Source organism: Myotis davidii, unplaced genomic scaffold, assembly GCF_000327345.1.
Source record: "Myotis davidii unplaced genomic scaffold, ASM32734v1 scaffold72, whole genome shotgun sequence".
In the NCBI taxonomy this organism is placed as follows: Eukaryota; Metazoa; Chordata; class Mammalia; order Chiroptera; family Vespertilionidae; genus Myotis; species Myotis davidii.
In genome coordinates this window covers 2522554-2543616 of record NW_006284618.1, presented here as the reverse complement: position 1 = coordinate 2543616, position 21063 = coordinate 2522554, and the positions used below count along the sequence as shown (strand labels likewise).

Below are 21063 nucleotides of genomic sequence, written 5' to 3'. Positions count from 1 at the left end.
TACTAGCCAGGCCCTCCCTGGCTGACTTGGGGTCGCGAGTGGGACTGTCGTCTCCACCGGCCGAAGCGTGCACGGCTCTCCAGGGAACCCAGGCCGGGAGTGCGGGATGGGGGGCCGGGTCGGTTTTGCGGGAACCGGGTGAGTTGGGGGCGCCAGGAGTGCGGGGTGAGGGCGGCCTCTTTTCCACGCTCTTCTGGTCCTAGGCCTCTCGATGCGCTCCCCGGGGCCCAGTCCTGCCCTGCGCGCTGGGGTCTCGAGCCCGTGCCCCGACCGCCGCCGCACACTCCTGGATGCCGCCCGCTTCCCTCCCTGATCCCCTTATAAAGGCCTATTAGCTTCATCTTCCCTGCCCGCTCTCTGGGCGCTTCGCTGCCTGCACCCCCTCTACCCACTACCGGGGCTCCCACCGCACCGGCTCTTCCTGCGCCCCCACGCGCCGCCCCCTCGGTAGGATCCAAGGAACACTCCTCCTCCCGGGAAGGTCGGGTGGCTGCCACCGGGAAGGAGCGCCTCGGGCTGGGCAGGGAGAGGCTCGCCAGTGCCACCTCCTGGTCTCAGAGAAAACGTCCTGCGAACGAGGAAGGCCAGCGGCGTCCTGGGGAAATGGACAGCGGCCATATGGCAGAGACCCCACTCGTTCAACATTTCTTTACTGGGCACCTGCTAGGGGCCAGCTGTGCCCTGGGGGAACCACGTGAACTGGCCAACTGCGGGCCCCTAGCTCACCGTGCGGGAGGGCTGGTAACAACAGGAAACAATGGGACTCGCGTTAGCGCCTTGCTCGACTGGACCGGGACCATGGACCCACAGAGCGCGTCGGGGAGGGGGGCAGGGTTAGGGATGCAGAGGATGAGCTGGCTCTGGGATGGCTGAAGGTGGCGGGCTGGAGCAAATCGCAGCCCCTCCCACTCCAAGGGACCTGGGGCAAGTCTTCGGGACAGGAAAGATCAGGACCCCTGCCCTAGGAGCCTGACAGGCAGGCCCAGCGGGAAGGAGCAAGGGGGTCTGTGAAAGGCAGTGAGCAGGGGAGGCTGGGGAGGTGGGGAGGCTAGGGTGGGAGGGGCACAAATGGGTAGGCAGAGGAGGCCCAGCTGGCCCAACCCCTGCCCTTCTCTCACCTGCATTATTGCCAAGTGCAGCTTCCATGCTCCAACTCGGCCTAATCGCCATATAACAGGGCTCCTCAAACTTTTTAAACAGGGGGCCAGTTCACTGTCCCTCAGACCGTTGGAGGGCCGGACTATAGTTTTAAAAAAAAACAACTATGAACAAATTCCTATGCAGACCGCATATATCTTATTTTGAAGTAAAAAAAACAAAATGGGAACAAATACAATATTTGTATTTATTTGCATGTGGCCCGCGGGCCGTAGTTTGAGGACCCCTGCTATATAACGACCAGTGTGCATCCAGCGAAGGCCAAGGTAGGGCCTCACCACCCCTGACCTCCCTGCTCACCCTCTCGCTGCGCTGGCCTTCTGCCCTGGACCACTCCCCAGGCATCTCATCATGGCTCACTCCTCCTCCATTCTGGTCACAGCTGGGCCCCCGCACTCAGCCTCCCCTCCCCTCTGCAAGGGCACCTGCTGAATGCATTTGCTGACCAGACATGTAGCAGTTGTATAACCAAAACCCTCAAGTATCCCAGGTGCAGGCACCTCATGTTCTCGGGGGCTGAATAAATGCTGCTGAATGAAGACACGAACACCAGCGGGCTTCCCAGTGTTGGCACAGGGGATGTGCACCCCCAGGGAGCAGGCACTGCCGAGGGGCCTCTAGGCACCCTGAGCCAACGGTGTGTGGTTTCCCAAGGGGACTTTGTAAGCCAAGCATCTTCCCCAGGAAGAGCCAGGCCAGGCCCTAGGAGACTGCGGCCCCAGCAAGTGCTAAGAAAGAGGGTGGAGTGGATAGGGGTGCTGTGGAGCCCCAGCCGCCCACCCCTTCGTGGCAGGCAGCAGCCGGACAGCAGTCAGGGCCCAGGGGGTGGGGCCTAGATGGCAGGGAGAGGCTGAGTTCCTTCTGTCCCTTTGCTGGCCTCACCTTTCTTCTCCTAAGGCAGCAGTTCTCAACCTGTGGGTCCCAACCCCTTTGGCGGTCGAACAACCCTTTCCCAGGGGTCACCTAAGACCATCCTGCACATCAGATATTTACATTACCATTCATAACAGTAGCAACATTACAGTTATGAAGTAGCAACGAAAATAATTTCATGGTTGGGTCACAACATGAGGAACTGTATTTAAAGGGCCAGAAGGTTGAGAACCACTGTCCTTTCATTGGCTCAGAGAACCACGTGGGTATGCAGGACCTGCGGGTCCCGTGTGGCTTCCTGGACAACTGGCATGACACGGGGCCACCCTCTGCTTTTGGGACAGATGTGCACAGGGCAGATGTGGCTGCTTCGAGGTGCCACATGTGCACATGTCCCCCTTCTGCCAACACACACACCTCCGTTACCTTCATTTGCTGCTCAGGGTGGTGCCTCCGCCCTCCTTAGCTCACCTGGCAGCCCCCACCTGGACTTCCTCCTCTCCTTTCAGACCCTCCCTCAGGACCACCCGGGTGTGCAGCCCAGACCTCAACCTCGTGCTCTCCATGTGAATGGCCCATAGGTGCCTCCTTCCTTTCCCAGCAACCTGCAGGGTCCCTGGTCAGGACAGGCACCCACGTGCCAGGGGCCCAGGCTGTGAAGAGCTGGAATGATTGAATGAATGAATGAATGCTTGAGTGAACAACTTCCCAACAGAGGAAGCTTGGCGCTCCAGGAGGAAACGTCCTACGTGAGTCTGGTTGAACTAAAGACTGAGGCCCCTGCCTGCCCCAATCCTGCCTGCCCTCCCGCTTTGGGGAGCCTTTCCTGAGAGGAGACCTGTGGCCACCTGTTGCCTGTAGCCACACCCACGCTGGGGCACGCTGGGCCGGACCTACACACCCAGCAAGCAGGGCCAGTACCCCCCACCTGAAGAGGTCCCTGCTGAAATCACCCACCCCACTCCATGCCCCGGTGCAGACAGGCGCCTGGCCAGGGGCACACAGCAGTTGCCTAAATCTGGAGGGGCTTCCAGGAGGAGGCAGCCAGCTGTGGTGACTGCAGAGGCCCAGGCCCTCAGGGCGGCCGTCACACAGGCCCAGAGAACCTTGTCTCCTTCAGGGAAGGACAAAGGGAGGGGCCGTAAATCACGCTCAGAGCTAATTCCCCGGGGGCCTGCGGGCACCAGGTGTGGGATCTCGGGTAATGAGCTCTCTCCCGGGGCTGCTCTCCGGGGGGCATCTGACCACCTGCCAAATGCGCTAATTGAGCGCCCGGTAAAAGATTTGTGTCAGGGCGCCCGCTCCGCGCTTCTGCGGGTGCACGGGAGCAGCACTGCCCACGTGGGCGCTTCCGGAAGGAAGGGCTCCTGGCTGCCATCCAGGCCGGTCTCTGTCCCCTGGGGAGGCTTCCCCCTCAGAGGGCGGGGCTTTGCCATGGCCAGCGCCTCCTGGGTGGGTGGCCTCCCCTGCCCCTGGGTGCCCCTTCCTGACGACATCTGGGCGTCCAACAGCCTCAGCTGTCCCTGGTGTGTGTGGGGGTGGAGGGGGGGGCTGCCCCGTGGACGCCTGGCCTGAGCTCTCTGGCTTGAACCTCTCTGACACCTGTCCCAGGTCTCAGAAATGCCTGTCCCAGAGTTCGGAGGGAGCTTTCCTGTGGGGTTGGCAGGGTGCGGGGGGTGGGGCGCAGAGGTGAGCAGGAGCCGACAGCATGAAAATTGGTGACTGAGTCTGACAACTGTATCTGTAGTTACTTACACAGCACTGTGAGGGCGACAGGGAGGGGCCCGCGTCCAGAAGACCAAAGGCAGGGAGAGCTGGGGCGGCTTGAACCCACCCATGAGGCCAATTGCCTGGTCCTCTGGGCCCAGGAGAAAGCCAGGTGCCCCCACCTCACTTGGCGCCTCCAGGTTGCCCTCCACGCTGGGCCCACATGCCCTAGAGAGGGTGCTGCCTTCCCCAGGAGGGTCCCAGAAAACGCTTAAGGCCCCAGAGTAAGGCACACAGAAGCCCACGGCCACAGTGCGTGGGGCAGGTGGCAGCTTCAGTCACAGCAGGCACACAGAGGCTGGCCAGTCCTGGATCAGGACATCTGAGGGGCTGAGCTCTCCCGCACACGTGCCCTGGAGCAGAAGGCTCCTGCACTTGCACCCCCAGGGGTGGCCCATCCCGAGGGCATGAGAAGAGGGGTTGGTGCCAGGCCCGGTTCCTCCCGAAGAGGGGTTGGTGCCAGGCCCCGTTCCTCCCGAAGGAGGTGGAACAAGCCGGCCGATCCTGCCTGGGTGGTCACTGGGATTGTGCTCTGCAGCCCCTTCCCCCCCACAGCCCCGCTGGGTCTGGGCAACAGGTGCGCCCTGAGCACGAAGGGCCGCAGGCTGGGGGCTCCAGGGGAACAGCCGGGAGCCGGAAAGGGGCTCCTGAAGGAGAAGGAAGGAGGGGCGCTGGCTCCACTCCCGGGAGCAGCTTGGGCTGCTAGGGAGGCTGCGGACCAGCTCCTGCTCTGGCCCCCCCCCCCCCCCCCACGCAGAGCCCCGAACTGTAGACAGTCCCTGGGACTGGATGGTGGTGGCGAGGAAGGCAGACGCCCAGGATGGCAGGAGGGTGCTGGGCTCACACCCAGAGGCCGGGGGCCCTGCAGAAAGAGGCCTCATCCAGACCACGGCTTCCCACCCCAAGCCAGTGGCTCATCAGCAAACCACGTGTGAACCTGTTCCTGGAGGGGAAGGAGGGGCAGGTGCCGGGACCAGAGACCCCGCCGGTCCCACTGCTCCTTGTCAGGTGGCACTCGGTCCTGAGGCCGGTCCAGGGCTGCGGCCACGCCACTTGGAGTGGAATCGCTGTCCCTCCCGCCACGGGGCCTGGACACTGCATCACCACGGAGGAGAGGAGGTCCGAGAGGAGCTGGGGGTGGCTACACAGCCCAGGGGTCCAGTAGCTTCTCCCTATGGGGAGTCCAGACCTGCCCCACCACAGAGGGTCCTGACACAGGTCACTTCCCTCTGCCCACAGGCTTGGCAATTTCAGGGCCAAGGACACAGGTGCTTAGAGACAATGCCTCACACCTGGCCACCGCCCCGGCCACCACCTCACGCAGCCTGCTTGTGGGGGCAGCAGGCCTCTGGCTCCAGGAATCCAGGGCATGTCCCTGGGAAATAGGACCTGACTCCCTGCCTCTGTGACCCAGTGCCGTCCACTCAGCACCCCAAAGCCTGGCTCTGAGGCCTCCCAGACCCTCCCTCTGCCTGCCTCATGCCCACTGCCCAGCCCCCAGCGCCCACTGTCCCCAAGCTCTCCCGGAAGCCTCTCTGCAGAGCCTGGGCCCGTCCAGCCACAGCTGCCTCTCCCAGGGGCGCCCAGGCCAGCTAGGTCCTCAGGGACACCTGCCCCGTCCACACGCCCCGTCTTCCACCTGACGCCGTGCACAGAAGGGCTTCTGCAGGGTCTCGGGTCTCAGCGTAACTGCAAGTGAGAAAGGCCCACAGTAGAATGTGTGGTTAACCCCGAGGGTGAGCATGGGCTCCGAGCAGGGCAGGGCCCTGGGTGACCGGGTGGGGTAACCCCCGAAGGCCCGCCATCCGTATCCATCACGGGGCATGAAACAGTCACATTGAGGCCAGAAAAGTGCATGAAATATTTTCAGGGTGACGAAGCCCGTTATGAATAAGAAGATCTGGCAGTAAAAGGGAAACTGGGAGGAAGGTTTCAACGCCTGTGACAGAGAAAAGTGAGGGTTCCTATTACACAAAGAACTAGAATTAATAGCAAAAGGGGAAGAAATGGACAAATTGCAAATAAGTACCCCACAGGCAGGAGATGCAAGTGGCCACTGGGCTCATGACCAGACCCCAACTCTCAACCCTCAGAAATGCCACCAGGATGGCACCCGCTTCATGGGGGCGTGGGGCTCAGCTCCCCGTTTTTGGGGGGCAGTTTTGAGCCCAAGAGCTTCATCTCAAAGACAATGTTTCCTGGGGGCGGGTTGTAGGCAGGATGGCCCTTGTCCCGTCCTACTGTCTGAGCACCCCCACCCCCCCGAAGCCCCCACAACAGAGCCTGGTGGCAAGAGGTGCCAGAAAAAGGGGGAGGACGTGGGGGGCACCCTGATCCCCAAGTACAGGGTGGAGGAGGGCCGCCTCCACCTCATTGTCTAAATGCCCCCTCTTGCCTCTTGTCATAAAGAATTAAAATCTATAATAAGAAAACTTGAGTCCCCTATAATTCAGCCCATCAGCGCCGTCCCGGCTGTCAGCCAACCGCACAGAGTATTAATCTAGCCATCTCCCTCTGCTCCCAAGGACTTGTGATAAAAACGTCAAACAATTAGATTATGTGGCCGACAGCGATGGAGTGGCAGGGCAGGGGCGTCCCTGGAATCACCCTGACAGAGGCAGGGGGCCACATGCCACGTGAAGTCCCCCTCCCGACCCCCCACTTTTACAGTCAGACCAGGTCTGGGGAGCAGCCCATGTCCCTGTGGGCCCAGTGAGCAGGGCCGGCCTCAGGGACCCGCTGCGGGGGACTGAGGGACTGAGTGATGCTGGGGCGCAGAGCAGGGAACCCCCCGGGGAACTAGAGCCCAGAAGGTGCTGGCCCCTCCCTGCTCCGCCGCCAGCCCAGCCTGGGAGGCGTTTGCTGGCCGCTCCGCCCGGCCTGCCCTTCCCAGGGCCCAGGCTGCCGCCGCCTTCATCTTCTTTTTTGAAGCGTGAAGACGTGTCGCAAATTGATTTCACCGTTGGAAATGGGATAATTAAACTGGTTGTTTCCATCTTCATCATCGCCGTCATAAAATGAGAGGACAGCCGTGGTGCGGAGGGATGCTGCGTCTAACGCGGGAGCATTAATTGAATACAGATGGCCTTTCGTGAAGTCGCCGGGTTATATTTCAGGAATATGGGATAATGATGCCAGTTAATCATTTTTACAAGATATAAAATTACTGGCTCCTCTGGAAAGATCATTAAGAAAAACAATTGTTCACAGCAATTGACAATAGAGTTTTAATTATTTAATACAGAAATTAAACTATTAGAGACCAGTGTTGGATGCAGGAACTTAATAGAAATTTATATACAAGGGTCTGTGGGCCCTTTCGTTTATTAACCCACCTAACATCTTAATCCAAATCAATCCGGAAGCCTGTTTTAGCTGTGCCCGTGAGCTAAGTCGGGAGAGGAAGGAGGCCCAGGTTCCCAGGCCCGAGGTGGACGGGGTGGGGCGGGGTGGCCTCCCAGGTGATCGGGGACATTGCTGGGCGTCCCAGGCAGGGTCCAGGGGCTCGAGAGCCCGTGCCAGGAAGTGAGGACGCGGTGCCAGGATGAGTGGAGGCTGCCGGGGGCTGGCACAGGGCAGGGCGCTAGGTGGCCACCTCAGGAGCATGGGCCGGAGGGTACAGTGAGGGAGGAACGTGAGGTGTGGACACCGAGCCCACAGCACCTGGGCCCAGTGATGGGGCACCTGGTGTGCCCGGGGCCCCAGCCCCCACTTCCCCACGAGGAGCAGCCCCATTGGAACAGGCCCCCCTCCAGGCACAGGGGACCCTGGGGTGTGCAGGTGGCCTGCTGAGGGTAGAGATGTTTTAAACGTGGGTTCTGATTTTTAAAAACCACCTTGGAATGGACAGTCCTTCAGCGAAACTGCAGGGGGCTGGTCCAGACCCCATGGGAGCTCGAGGGGCAGAAAGCGGGCAGAGAAAAGATATCCATCAAACGGTGACCTTTGCTGTCTGCTGAGAGGACTTTATTTTCCAAATTTCCTACAATAAAAACACTCCTTATCTTTAAAATATGGAAATCACTATTTTCAAGACAATTAAGAAAAAAAGTAGAACTTTTAAAAAGGTGAATGGTGAGCAAGACACTCCCTGCCGGCCTGGGAGGGGGGGACCGGGACACAGACGGCCTGGACCAATGGGGACCTGGGACTGTGGGTGGGGTCAGGCCCCAGCGATGGGCAGTCCTGGGTCAGGGAGTCTGAGGCTCCTGAGTAACCGGCTCAAGGTCACGGAGCCCGTCCAGAACTCAGCCTGGACCAGAGCCGCCTGCCCTCGGCTCCCACCCCGACCCGCTGGCGGGGGCGGCTGGCTGGCAGAGTGGTCATTCTGCTGCCCAGCCCTGTCACCCACCCGTGTCCTTTGTGGGAATTGTCCAGAGCGTGCAGACTGGCCACCCTGTCACACAGGGCTGTCCACCATGCGAATTACCTCCAGTCCCCTATTATCACCAATAAATTCAAAGTGATCTTTCTTCTCCTTACAGTTTTTAGGGTTACATAAATTTCACCCACGTAATTTTTTCACGCTTGGATCTATTACAGAAAGCCACTTCTATTGTAGAAGTTAATTGATAATGTGATTTGTTATGTTGCTGGGACATAATTCAGAAAGTTATTTTAGCGTCTTTGATGCATGAAATCGCACTCACGTGAGGAGACACAGGGGAGGTGAGCAGTGAGCATGCAATGAAATATCTCCAGAAGCTTTTACTCCTGTTGTCTGGGCGCGTGCCAACACCTCGCCACAAGAAAGCTCATATTTCCAACGCTGCTCTGATCCAAATTTATTCCCTGGTCATTAGTTAGCTTTTAAAAAAAACCTGGAGCAATTATGTGTATATATTTGGAAAAAATCAAACAAAAAAGGAGGAATCTCCACCTTTCAATATTATCAAAGATGAGCTTTCAAAACACTTTATATTGAATTAACTACAGATTCACGGAAAGCGGCATAAATAGTGCAGACGGTGGCGAACGGGAACCCAACCCCACACTGTGCTGTTTCCACAGGCTTGCGTGTGTGGGTGCGTGCACCTGTGTGCACGTGGATGCATGTGAGAGCCTGTACATGCACATATGTATACATGCATGTGTGTGTGTGCCCCACTTCTGCTTGCTGGCTCTCCCTGCCTTGTGCGCCGCCCACTGCTCCCCCTGCACGGCTCCCTTCAGCCCCCAGGACCTGCCATGGGGCTGGGGCGCAGGGCGTAGGGCTGGCAAGTCCAGTGCCGGCCAATCAGCCAAGACATTTGGAGGGAGTGGGCATCCCCATCCAATCTGCTGACCCAGCGTGGGGCACACACGTGCCAAGGTCAGAGGGCCAGCAAGGGGGCTGGTGGGGGGGGGGGGCACCAACCCGGTCTTGCTTTATGCCATCATCTCCCCTTCGCCTCTCCCCTGGTGAGGAAACGCATGGACAGAACAGAGCCACAGAGCCGGCCCATGGCACCTGCTCATGCCACACCTGGTAGCTCTGCTCCACTTGGCTCCACAGTCCGGGTCCCGCTGAACACACAGCCCACCTTGATCCGGTGGTGGCAGGTGACCTGGGCTGGGAGGTCCTGGCTGCGAGGACAGGGCCATGTGAGGACCTGTCCCTTCCTCTGCCGGGCTGGGAGCCCACCCAAGTGGGGACCTCTGGGGGAGGTGGGGGGCTCATTTCACACGGCCGGATGGGACAAGGTGCTGGTAACGTGACTCCCAGACCCGAGGCTGGGCCCGGCCCGCCACCACCCAGCATCTCGGCCACAGACAGCACTCGCAGGAGCTGGGTTCCGTCCTTTACTGAAGCTCTTACATGGAAAACAAAAGGGCCCAACAGTGTTCCTTGTCTCGGAACCGGCATGGCCCCCCCAGGATCACGAGCCTCGTCCCCAGGGACATCGGCCAGAAACGGTCTCCCGAGGGCACCCCTGCTGCTGACGGCTCATGGGGGTGGAGACCACCCCTCCGCCAGGTCCCCGGGGATAGATGCGCCCCCTCGACAGGGCAGGGTGGGTTCAGGAGTCCAGGCAGCCTGGGGTGGCCCCCAGTGCAGCCCTCACCCCACCTGCCTGCCGGGCCCCTCCTGGGTCCTCCCATTCCATGAGGGTCCCGGTGCAGAGGTGCAGGCAGACCCTGGGAGGGCCCCGGATGATGGTGGAGGAGGCAGGTGGCACGGGGGGCGAAGGGGAGGCACTCAGACCAGCAGGATGGCCCGGGGGCGGGCGTGCAGGGGCACAGCGGGCGGGACGGGAGCATCACACGATGGCCTGGTTCGGCAGCCCGTACAGGACCAGGTTGAGGCTGGTGGAGGGCCACTCAGAGCCGTGCAGCTGTGGTCGGAACATCAGCCTGTTCTTGGGGGTCTGTAGAGACTCGTCTGAGGGGAGAGGGGACAGGAGGCTCACCGGGAGCAGGAAGTCTGGGGCCCCAGCCCAGGGCCAGGCGCCTGGGTGGGCGAGGAGAGGGTGCTCCTGGCTCTGCCTGCAACACAACCCCCAGGCCTGGATGCTGCTGTGAACACACCCCCGGGCTTTCAGACTTGGTGTCACTTGAACCGTTTTAAAGACAAATTAGCAGATCTAATGGCCGGAGCTTCCCCTGCGGGCGCAGAGGCCCGGCCCGGCTGTGGGCCGGTTTGCAGGAGGCCGTGCGGGCGTGGAGGCGGGGACCCTGACCCTGCAGGTCGGGAGGCGGGGGCGGGAGGCGGACAGTCTCATTACCGTGGCCAACCATTTCACCGGCTTCCATCCTCTGAAGGAGCCGGGCCACTCTCCCGGTTGTCTTGCCAAATGCCAGCAGATCTGGGGAAGAAATTCCACCTCAGAGACGTGGACCCTCCTTCCCGCCCCCCCCCCTCGCCCCCACTGCGGACTTCCATGGAGGCTCAGGGTGTGGGACAGGCCGGCACCACGCACTTTCCCACAGGATGTTGGCCCTCAGCGCGTTGTCCTGCAGGGTTGTCGGCCACTGGTTCGCCAGGATGCTCTTGACCCCCACCAGGCTCAGCAGGATGGCCGTCTCGATGGGCTCCTCCAGGGCCAGCTGGGGGACACTGCAGGGGACCAAGCTCCCGTGGGACACAGCCCGCTCCGTCCTCACCCCAAACAGCACCAAGGGCTGGAACGCGTATCTGGACTGACAGCTCTTCAAACTTCCCACCCCCAAACTTAAATGCCACAAAAAAGGCATTCAGGTCCCTCTGCAGGGCACCCGCTGTGAGAGGAAGTCCAGGTCCCTGGGGTGCGCGTGCTGGGGGCACCCTCCCAACTGCCGGCCCTCTGGCTCCCGGCCCAACCCCAGCAGCCTCGAGGCTCCGGTGGCCGGTGGTCAGCTGCTGGGGCCTCCGAGACTTTGCAGGGAGGGTGTGGGAGCCCGTCGTGGAGGCCTGGCTCCCTCTTGGGGCTCTGCCCACAGCTTGCAGGGGCACTTCCCCCCACACTCCCTATGGGATGCGCCCATCATTCATATGCCCCCCACGCCCCCCAGCAGCCTCCACAAGCCCGGCTACAGCAGGGCCACCAGCACCTCTTGTGCTCCGAGGACTCCAGCGTCCGCCGCATGCTCTCGTAGGACCGGCTCAGGTCCAGCAGGACCATCAGCCGGCAGTCTGCAGGACACAGGCGGGGGAGGTGGGGTTGCAGGCTGGCGTCTCCGGTGCAGTGACCACAGAAACAGCCCCAGCTGCCTGAGGCCTGGGTGTGAACTGCAGGCCCTTTTCGGGGTCACTGGCCGCACGGGCGCTCAGGACATTATCCGCTTCAGGAGCCCACACCCGTCTCAGCCTTCTTGTGCCCGGGACCCCAGCAGGGCCCGCCCTACGAGGGGTCTTAGCTCCCAGCACGCCACCCCGACCAGGCATCTGGCTTGGACTGGGCACAGGGCGAGGAGTTGGTCGCCCCGGCCCCCATGCCCTCTGAGACAGGGGCCAGTGTCCGAGATGCACCGGGGTGGGCGTGCAGCAGCCCCACAGCGGCAGAGGCCCACCCCGCTCCCAGGGTGGCCTGGCTGGGCGGCCCCGGGGGCAGTACCATACTGTTTTAAATGGAAGAAAATGTTTGCAAACCAAATGTTGAATAAGGGGTTAATATCCTAAATATAGGAAATCCTACAACTCAATAGCAAAACAAACAAAAACACCCCAAGTAACCTGATTTAAAAATGGGAAAAGAACTTGAGGCCCACGAGGCCTGTGACCTTCACATTTCTGGGCTGCCTGGCCATCCCGTCTGGGAAGGCTCGGGTCAGTTTCAAAGAGCCCCTGTTTCTACCTCCCAGGTGACATGTTTACAGGGTGGAGTGGGGTCTTGTCCTGCGTGGCCCCACAGCGTGAGTCGGGGGAATGGAAAGGAGACTGGGACAAGCGTCCCCAGGCTGCCATCCATGGGGACACGCACCCGAAGGGGAGGGGCCTCCTTGAGGGGTCCCTGAAAGTGCCGCCAGCCCCTGGCGGTGTCCTGGGGTGGGGGGCGGAAGTTCAGACAGAGGGGCTGGTGGGCAGGGCAGGTGACCCGCGTGTAGCAGACACGCCCCAGCCTCCCCGTCCTCCGCAGGCCCGACGGGGAGGGTGACCCCCACCTGCCCTGTGGGCTGCCAGGCCTGGAAGTCTAAATGGGGCCCCTGAGAGGTGACATCCCTGCCGAGGTGGCTCTGTCCTGCACCTAGTCCTCTGGCGCCCGCGGTCCTGGAGGAGAGCCCGGCTGAGGGGGCCCTCAGAGGACCCGCTCACCTTCCAAGTTCATGGCAGCCAACCTTTCCACCGACAAGTGCGACAGGAAGCTCTCCATCCCGTAGAAGAAGAAGCCCTCGCAGCGGCCCAGCAGCTGCTCCCACTCGGCCTGGCTGCAGGGAGGGGCTCGGTGAGCGGGCGGCCAGCCAGGGACAGGCACATGCGGGAGCCCCAGGGGACACCCTCCGGGGATGAGATTTTAAAGCACAGACATCCCACCCGTCTTCCCTCCACCCCACTCAGCGGCTGAGACGCACAGAGCCCCCTGCACGCGCCCTCCCGCGGGGCCTCTCCTGGCTCTGACTCCAGGGTCCCTGGGAGCTGGCGCCAGCGAATCTCGGGAGAAGGGCGGTCCCCGTGTCCCTGGAGGGGACCCCATCTCACTGGGCATGGCTCTGGGAAGTGCTAGAGGGACACTTCCCTGACCCCAAGCACGCCCAGTCCCCGAGGGCACCCACAGGACATGCCCCGTTGGACGGGTTGTAGGACCCTGGACGGGGCCACCCCTGGGGGCCAGGTCCTCAGCTGTGAAACAGGGTGAGGACAACCACGCCCTGACCCAGGCACCACGACGGCCAAGGAGCCCAGAGTGAGATGAAGGAAAGTCAGGGGTCACAGGACAGAACTGGGGCTCAGGCAGGAGGGGCCTGAGGGAGAGACAGGGGAGACGGGGAGGGAAGGGGCCCAGGTGGAGACTGAGGACAGCGGCCCCCCGGGAAGAGCACCCCCTGGCGCAGGGAGCCCCGCAGGACAATGTCCCGGGAACCCAGACCGAACCTTGGAAAGAGCTTTTTTCCCAGATGTCCCACCCATCGCGCGGTGAACGAGTCTTTGTATTTATCCAAAATTTCCCGGGTTACGGAGACAGGCAGCCATGTTCCTGCAATGAGAATGGAATGGAGGCAAAACACAGAAGCGTCGTCACTGGCCTGGAGCATGCGGGGCTGTGGGGCGGGGCCTGGGCTCGGCCTCACGTGGCACCGGCCGTGCGGTGCCGCACTCACTGCTAATGGAGACGCTGGTCTCCTTCCCTCCCTCGAGGAGAGATTTGCAAAACCAGTTTCACCCCAAAAAATCCTATATAATAAAAGCGTAGTATGCAAACTGTCCCCTCGACCCAGGGTTCCGGATTTCGACCAGGGGGCGGGGCCGGCCAGGGGAGGGAGGGAGGACCTGGCGGCAGCCAGCAGCCGCTAGGGGCCCTGCCAGTGCACAAATTTTGTGCACTGGGCCTCTAGTAAAAATTTTTTTAAATCTCAGAATTAAATACCGAGAGCCTGGGGGCAGGAGGCCTGAGAGGAAGGAAAGGCCCAAGCGCCTGGAGCTGCCCCGTGGGGGCCCAGGCCACGCCTGATGCCAAGGGTGGGGTGTGGCGTGTGCATGTGTGTGTGCACGCAGAGCGGGGAGGGGCCGTGCGAGTGCTCACCTGGACCCTGGGCCTCCTCGAAGGGGTCCACGACGTCTGGGCTTCGGTTAAGGAGAACCAGGACCGCAGGTTGGTGTTGGGCGGTGGGCCCGGCAAAGGATACACTTGAAGTTGTCCGCGTCGACTAAGATGGCGTCGGGAGGGATGACTCGGGGCGCGCTGCCCTGTGACGACAGGCTGGGTCGTGGGGCCTGGCTCTGGCGGCACCCGGGCCCTCAGCCCACGGCCAGCGGCCCTCGCCCACCTACCTTCCGGCTCTTCTTCCCTGGGCCTCTCCTCTTTAACTCTTTGCCTTTGGAGCCCTTTTTCGTGGTCCGGTCTGTTGGAGACACGGAAGGAAGTGGTGATGCCGGGGGACGAGCCGGAGGTGGGTGCAGGACACCGCGGCCGCCGGACACCACTCTGCTCGCTTTGAAATGGTCGGTCGGATGTGGCGTGAACTTCACCTCAACACCAAAGCAAGGTGCAGGGAGAACTGCTCCCTTTATGTTTTCTAAATGTGAAATGGCAGTGGCACCTCAAATGTAAAGACTCAGAGGGCGGGGAAAGGCCTGGGCCAGGCCTGCCCACTGACCATGCACACACCCCACTGGGCACCCCCAGGGTGCCGGCCCCCCTGGCGCCTCTCTCCACACAGCCGGCCCCTGGCGGCCGCTCACTGTGCAGCAGCTGTGGGTTCGGGAACAGTGACAGTCCCCACCTATGTCGGAAGCGCGGATGTGGGGTTCTCCTCTTTGTCTTGACTTTTTTTTTTCCCAAACAACCAGTTTGTGGCTGCATTTTCTCTTCTGTCGATGGCTCACGTGCTTGCTGTGGCCCGTCCTCTGCTTCCCTTGGATTTCCTGCGTCTCGCTCTCACTTCCTCACTTAGCTGCTTACTCATGCGCGTCAGACCGTGTCATTTTCTGATATAAACGTTCAAAGCCGAGAGGCCCTACCGGGGTGACAGGGCCCCTTCCCTGGGGACTTGCACGCGGAGGCAGCACCGTGGGTCCCCTGTGGCTTTTGTATGTTTTCCATCATTGATTCCCCCCCATTTCCCCCCTTTGGTTTAAACAGGTTTCTTTAAGGCACCCGACTGGGGACTGGCATGTCACCCCGCAGCGGCCTCGCCTGCACAGGTGGTCACAGGTGCTCCCTCTGTCCCAGCCCCTCTGGGCTCCACTCCCTCTTTCCTGCCTTTGTTGGACTAACTGAGCGCTGTCTGCAGCTCGCCTCGCTTCCCCCGTATTTGCGGTGACTGCTCAGTGGTGGCCTAGCCCCCTCAGTGCGGTCCCCGCTGCCAGGTCTCCAAAGTCTGAAAATTATTGCTTTGTGCCTCTCGTCGGGGGTTTTCCTTGTTTCAAGTCGAAGGGCAGATTTGGTCCTTGGGATTTCATCTTGGATGGCGGCAAAAATCCAATCTACTTATTTTCCATCGGATTCATGTTGATTGACGTGCTTGTTCCTGCGGAAATCAGCAGCGTGCCCAGCGAGGAGGATTCCCATGCGCCACCCGTCTGCACACCCGGCACCGCAGCGGAGCCTCTCCCCACCCCCTGAACCCCTCCCCCCCCCACAGGAGACAAGTTTGTGCGGCCAAGAGCAATCTTGACAGACACTGGCACACAGCAGGTGCACTATAAAGACCTTTCTGGTAACTATGACAGGAGTTAGTGACCTCGCATGATAAAAGCAAGCAGCTCCATTCAAAACGAACCCCCGGCCGGCCCGGGCCGCACTCACCTGCCTCCTCCTGGTGGAGGTGGTTGTAGAACATCTGCAGGGAGAACTCCCGGGACACGGAGGAGATGGCCCCCTCGCGGAGCACCAGCAGGCCCTCCAGGGGCAGCTCCAGGAGCGGCCTGTCCACAATGAGGACCACGGTGTCCACCACCTCGGGCTCCACTGGGGGCGGGAGGAAGCTGGCTGCTGGCGTGGCCAACCCTGTGGCAAAAGTCACTGCTGAAGCCACTGCCTGGCCGCGGTGGCCCCCCTGGCAGAGAGCAGGGCCCAGGCATGTGGCCTCTCTGGGGGAGACACACTGGTCTGATGGTGCAGCAGGGCGGGGTCACAGGGGTGCCGGGTCTTCCGTGTCTCTGAGGACCGGACCGGCGTGGGCGGCCACTCCCTGAGGCAGGTCCTGGGATGATGTGGCTCCTCCCAACCAGGGAGCCCCCTTCCAAAGGACCGACATTTGCACAACCCCCTCCTCCCTCAGGAGGCCAGAGAGGGGTCGTGACCGCCGGGGCAGCCGCGTAGAGGGCCCTTTGGAGAAAGGCTTTTCCAGGGGCCCACAGAGCCCACGGAGGAGCCACGGTCCTGTCTCCTGGTAGAGAAAGCCCGCCCTCTCCGACACGTGTGGCGGAGTGAAGACAGTGCCCTGGCCCCGAGCGCGGCTGGGCTCCTCGGATGCAGGGACTTGGGGGCAGAATCTCAGCCACAAAAGTGGCCTCGGGAGGCCACGCCCTGGCCTCGGCGCTGGCGTGTGGACGGGACTTGTCTTCGGACCCTCCAGCCTCAGTCGGGTGGACGGGCCCCCGGTGGCGCTCGGGGCCTCATCTCTGAGGGTCTGCACCTTGTGCTGTGGGCATCAGCACCCTGAGGAGGTCAAAGCACTTTTGACAAAGTCACTGCCCATTTCCCTCTGCTCGGCAAGTCTTTGCGGGGGAAGAAGGGTAGATGAATGAAGTGCCTTTTTAAAAGAGCAATTTATGGCCCCGGCCAGTTTGGCTCAGTGGTCAGAGTGTCGGCCTGTGGACCAACGGTCTCAGGTTTGATGCCCCGTCAAGAGCACGTGCAGGACCGATTCCTAGTCCAGGTCAGGGCTGGCGCAGGCGGCAACCAATCGATGTCTCTCTCACATCAATGTTTCTCTCTGTCTCATTCACTCTCCCCTTCCTCCCCACCCCCTTGCGATCTCTCTAAACATCAATGGAAAAATATTCTCAGGCATAGATTAAACAATCAAAATAAAAAAGAGCGGCTTGTGAAATTAGGCACCAGGCGAGAGATGAGGCCCTGGCTCACCCCTAGCGGGCCTCCCCAGCTGTGAGGGCAAGGGCTCTGCCTGCAAAGTGCCCAGGGCCATGAGCCACGGGCACAGGCTGCCCTGGAGCTGACCCCGCGGCCAGGTGGTGACAGAGGTGGCGGGGCACACAGCCTCTGAGGCCGTCCCGGCCACCAGCTGTGCCCAGCGCCCCGGGGAGACACTTGGAGGGAGGCCCGCGGGCCCGCCCGGCAGCTGCCAGCCCCCGCGGCTCTCACAGGTGGGGCGAGTCCCAGCCAGGCTTCTTCTTCACCAACAGCCACAGGGGCTCCTGAGCTCCAGCCGCTCACGGCCTTGGCGCCCCCCTGCCGCTGCCCCTCACCTGGGGCGATGGACTGCTTCCGATCCTTGTCCTTGGGCTTTGCTCTCCCCAAGTCCCCAATGGTCGACGAAACGTGGATTCTGAAAGTCAGAGGTACACGTTCAGGTGTGAAAAATACCCGGAAACCACACACAGCAGGAACGCCAAGCGCATCGCTTTGGACCGTTTCTCGTTAACGCAGCCAGTGCCCCACAGATGGGGGCCGGGGAGCTGCGCGCAGGCGCCAGCGAACAGGCTCAGGGCCCCGACTGACTGCTGCCCGGCCCCGGGGGTCCCAGGCCCAACCCCACTGCCAGCTTTCCTGCCAGAAACACATCCACGGCCAGCCCCCCGCCCTGCTGTCCCACCCACACCCCAGCAGACGGTGTGAGAGGAGCGGGACTTCTTCCCAATGGCAGACGGCAGATGGGACAGAGCCGGGCATTCTGGGGGTGCAGGCATTCTGGGGGTGCAGAGACCCTCAGGAAGCACAGGGTGTCCCGTGGGAGCGGGAGCAGAGGAAGAGGGGTGTGGCTTCCCGCCCGCCCGCCCGCCCGTCACTCAGCCCCCTGGGTGTGCAGCGCTCAGGCCCTGACACCCAGAGCACCGGGCACGGGACCTGGGCTCAGGGCTGCGGAGCAGCGAGAACAGCGGGCGCAGGTAGTCCTCCATGGCCCTCAGGATGTCGCTGAGTCTCAGGAGAGGGTACCTCTGCCTTTCGGAGTTTGCGCCTCCTGATTTCTGTCCAAAGCCAAACAGCCCATGATCAGAAGGTGCCGGGGGGCCACATGGGATGCATCTGGGTAGAGCAGAGGGGTGCCACCCCGCTGTGTGGGGACCCGCAGGGACAGGCCACTCCGGAGGCAGCCTGGTGGCCGGGGCCCAGCTCAGCAGCACATGAAGCGCCTTGGACCCACCACCTGCCTCAGCACCAGAGTCCTTGGGCCCCACAGACCATGCTCAGTGATGGTCAGTTTCTCCCGCCACCCCTCTGAGGGCACCCCTCTTGGGCACCCCCAGCCCCACGGGGATCCTCTGCTCACAGCACGGAGGTGTCTGCATCAGACTGGGCTCAGGAATTCAAAGAAAAGTTGGCCCCTGCCCAGCAGGCAGGCCGACCTGGGTGTCCTGCAGTGCCTGGTCGGTGCCCCGTACCCACTGAGGGGGTCCCTGCCCAGCTCCCCCCCACCTTACTGCGGCCAGGCGGGGGTCCCGGTCCCCTGATGGTGTGGCAGCCCTGACAGCTGGGCTGGGGCTGGGGCCTCACCAGGCCGAAGATCAGGGCTCTGTCCCTGCTGCACACCTCCGCCTGGCTCTGCTCCCGGAACTGCTGGGCGCTGGCCACCAGGCCAGACAAGGCGGCCGGGCTCACAGCCACCCGCGCAACCTTGCAGGCATCTGTGGAGACAGACACTGCCGCGGCCCCTCACCCAGCCTCGCAGACCCGCCCTTGGTCATGAACACGTGGGACTCCTGAGAAAACTGTGGGCACAGGGCTTCTCCACAAGGCTCGCCCGCCTGGGGGCGGACCCTCGTGCCCAGCCAGCACTGGGGTGGGGGACTGACCCCCTAAGGCAGGAGGGTGGGCTGGGAGGGCCGGGGCCCGAAAGGTTGAGGAAAGAAGGGAAAACAGAAACGAGGCATTTGACATGGGCTGAGGCGGCAGACCCGGCACGGGGTCAGCTCAGGCAGCTGGGCTAGTCCTCTGGCCCCAGGGGCTTCCCCAAGGGTCTGGTCCTGGCTGTGGACAGAGTCCCGGTTACTCAGGATGAGCTTCAGAGACGGTGCGGGGGTCACCCTGCTGGTGGCTGGGGCTCTCCACTCTGAGATGCCTCCCACCAGACTGTGCTGAACCTGCCCAACCCCCGCGGGGTGAGAGGAATGGAGTATGGGGTCACCACGCCCCCAGGAGGAACATGTTTCTGGAGGTCGCAGGTGTGTCCAGCGCTGGGTCAATACCTGCTCCGGAAACTCACCCCCGACTTGGACCAGCTTCCCTTTGGCTGTGGGGATGAACTTGGGTTTCTCATAGACAGCACCATACAGATGGTTCCTGTGAGCAGGAGGCATGGTGCAGGGTAGCTCGTAGGGTCCCAGAGCAGCCCCCCAAGACACAGCTTCTGTGAGCCACGTGCACCCCCAACAGGAGCACCCTCCCCACCAGCGCCTGGCGAAGTCAAGATGCAGAACTAAAACAGGCCCATGTGGACACAGCTGTGAGCCGTCGGTGGCCTCTGCCGGGGGCTGGGCCAGCCACCTTCTCTCCAGACAAGCGAACCGGTTCTGCCCCATGTGAATGGTGACCCTCGACACACAGGGCCCCCCTACGGCCAGGAGGTGGCACCGTGGCCTCCAGGACCCTGCTGTGGGTGGGGGGCAGGCATAAGAATAGGAATCGACCTACCTGTCAGGGGAGTGGTGCAGAGAGAGGATCCGAAAAGTGGGAGGAATCTCATTTAAGTGGTTAAAATGTTGTTCCGTGACCGAGAGGTTCTGCCATGCCTGTATGACAAAGAGATCAGCGAACCCCTGTGCGGTGTGGGGTGGGTTGCTGGCTTCATCATCCTCTCTGTTGAGGAGACAGACCAGCAGGGGGTGGGGTGCAGTGGGGTGAGCAGGGTGGCTGCTGGGGTTCTGCCTAGGCTGGGGCTGAGGCAGGAGCTCTACATAGCTCATGGACACCACAAGGGGGCAGCAGATGCACACAGAATTACCTGGCTCTTCACTAATGTCAGAAACCTGATCTGCATGACCCAAAGCACACGTGCACGCAGACCAAAATAGTGCAGCCTCTTCCCTGAGCCTCCTGCCGCCAGCACACCACACACGCAGCCATGCACACGCACATGCACAGTCAAGGGCACAGATGCACCCGGTTTCGTGTGCACATGCCACCCCGTCCCCTCTGCCTGCCCTCAGCCCTGTGTCCCTCCTTCCCCGGGGCCCATGCACTGACAGGTCTGACAAAGGCCAGAAGGTTCCAGCTGCCTGCTCTCCTGCACGCCACCCCCGCCCCCTGAGCTGACCACTCACTTCTGCTTTCTGATGAAATGAGCTTCAAGTGTGCAAAAGCTGACCAGGGTTCGAGGGCGTCCCCAGCTCAGTCACCTTGGAAATGGCAGCCAGCCTCTGCTCCACACCGGCAAACTGGCTGGTGGAGGTCCGCTCCTGGCGCTTCAGCCTGTTCTCCAGGTGCAGCAGGGCCGCCAGCTGCGAGCTGCTGGTGTTGGCCGTGGCCGAGAGCAGCACGCCCCGCATCATCTCTGAGACTGAGCAGCTCTGGAACAGACCGAGGGAGTGCGAGGGCCCGGCCCGGCCAGGCTCGTGGGCCCACGGGACATGGGGAAGAGGGGCCTGGGCTCAGGGGAAGGAGATGGCCTCTCCTCTAAGTGAGCACCGTCCTTCACACAGGCCGCAGCCACAGCCCAGCTGGTGCTGGCGGAGCCACCAGCAGGAGAGGCACAGGGTGCTGGGGCCTCCCTCCCTTGCCAAGGTGGCCCGGAGGGTGCACAGAGCAGAGCCACACCTGAGACAGCATCAGGAACTGGCAGGTGGCCGTGGGGTCCAGGGTGCCAATGCACTCCACCATCTCCAGGCTGGCGGCCCTCGCAACCTCCAGGAGGCTGTTGCCCAGGGCGACCTGCAGGCACTGCAGCAACACCTCAGTCGCCTGGGCCAGGTACCGCTGGGCCAGCACCTTCCTCCTCTGCGGGTGCAGGGACAGGCTCAGGCTCCGGCCCAGGCCCAGGCTAGCTCTTCGGGTGGGGCAGGCGTGGCGGGCGTGGCGGGCGGGCAGGCGG

General features: G+C 62.0%; 1 protein-coding gene across 1 annotated transcript in view; it reads right to left on the bottom strand.

Moving 5' to 3' along the window:
* Positions 1-9565: 9565 nt before the first annotated feature.
* CFAP46 (cilia and flagella associated protein 46) overlaps positions 9566-21063 on the bottom strand; it is a 52853-nt gene continuing 41355 nt past the window's right edge. Inside the window, exons 43-59 of the mRNA XM_015572532.1 lie at positions 20790-21058; positions 20372-20542; positions 19668-19765; positions 19240-19316; positions 18531-18661; positions 17883-18004; positions 17285-17364; positions 15660-15860; positions 14183-14253; positions 14038-14098; positions 13935-13970; positions 13286-13388; positions 12509-12621; positions 11308-11389; positions 10698-10834; positions 10503-10583; positions 9566-10159 (exon numbers count right to left, since the gene is read on the bottom strand). Coding sequence (XP_015428018.1) covers positions 10038-10159; positions 10503-10583; positions 10698-10834; positions 11308-11389; positions 12509-12621; positions 13286-13388; positions 13935-13970; positions 14038-14098; positions 14183-14253; positions 15660-15860; positions 17285-17364; positions 17883-18004; positions 18531-18661; positions 19240-19316; positions 19668-19765; positions 20372-20542; positions 20790-21058 — 1955 coding nt within the window. The 3' untranslated portion in view covers positions 9566-10037. The remainder of the gene's footprint in view (positions 10160-10502; positions 10584-10697; positions 10835-11307; positions 11390-12508; positions 12622-13285; positions 13389-13934; positions 13971-14037; positions 14099-14182; positions 14254-15659; positions 15861-17284; positions 17365-17882; positions 18005-18530; positions 18662-19239; positions 19317-19667; positions 19766-20371; positions 20543-20789; positions 21059-21063) is intronic.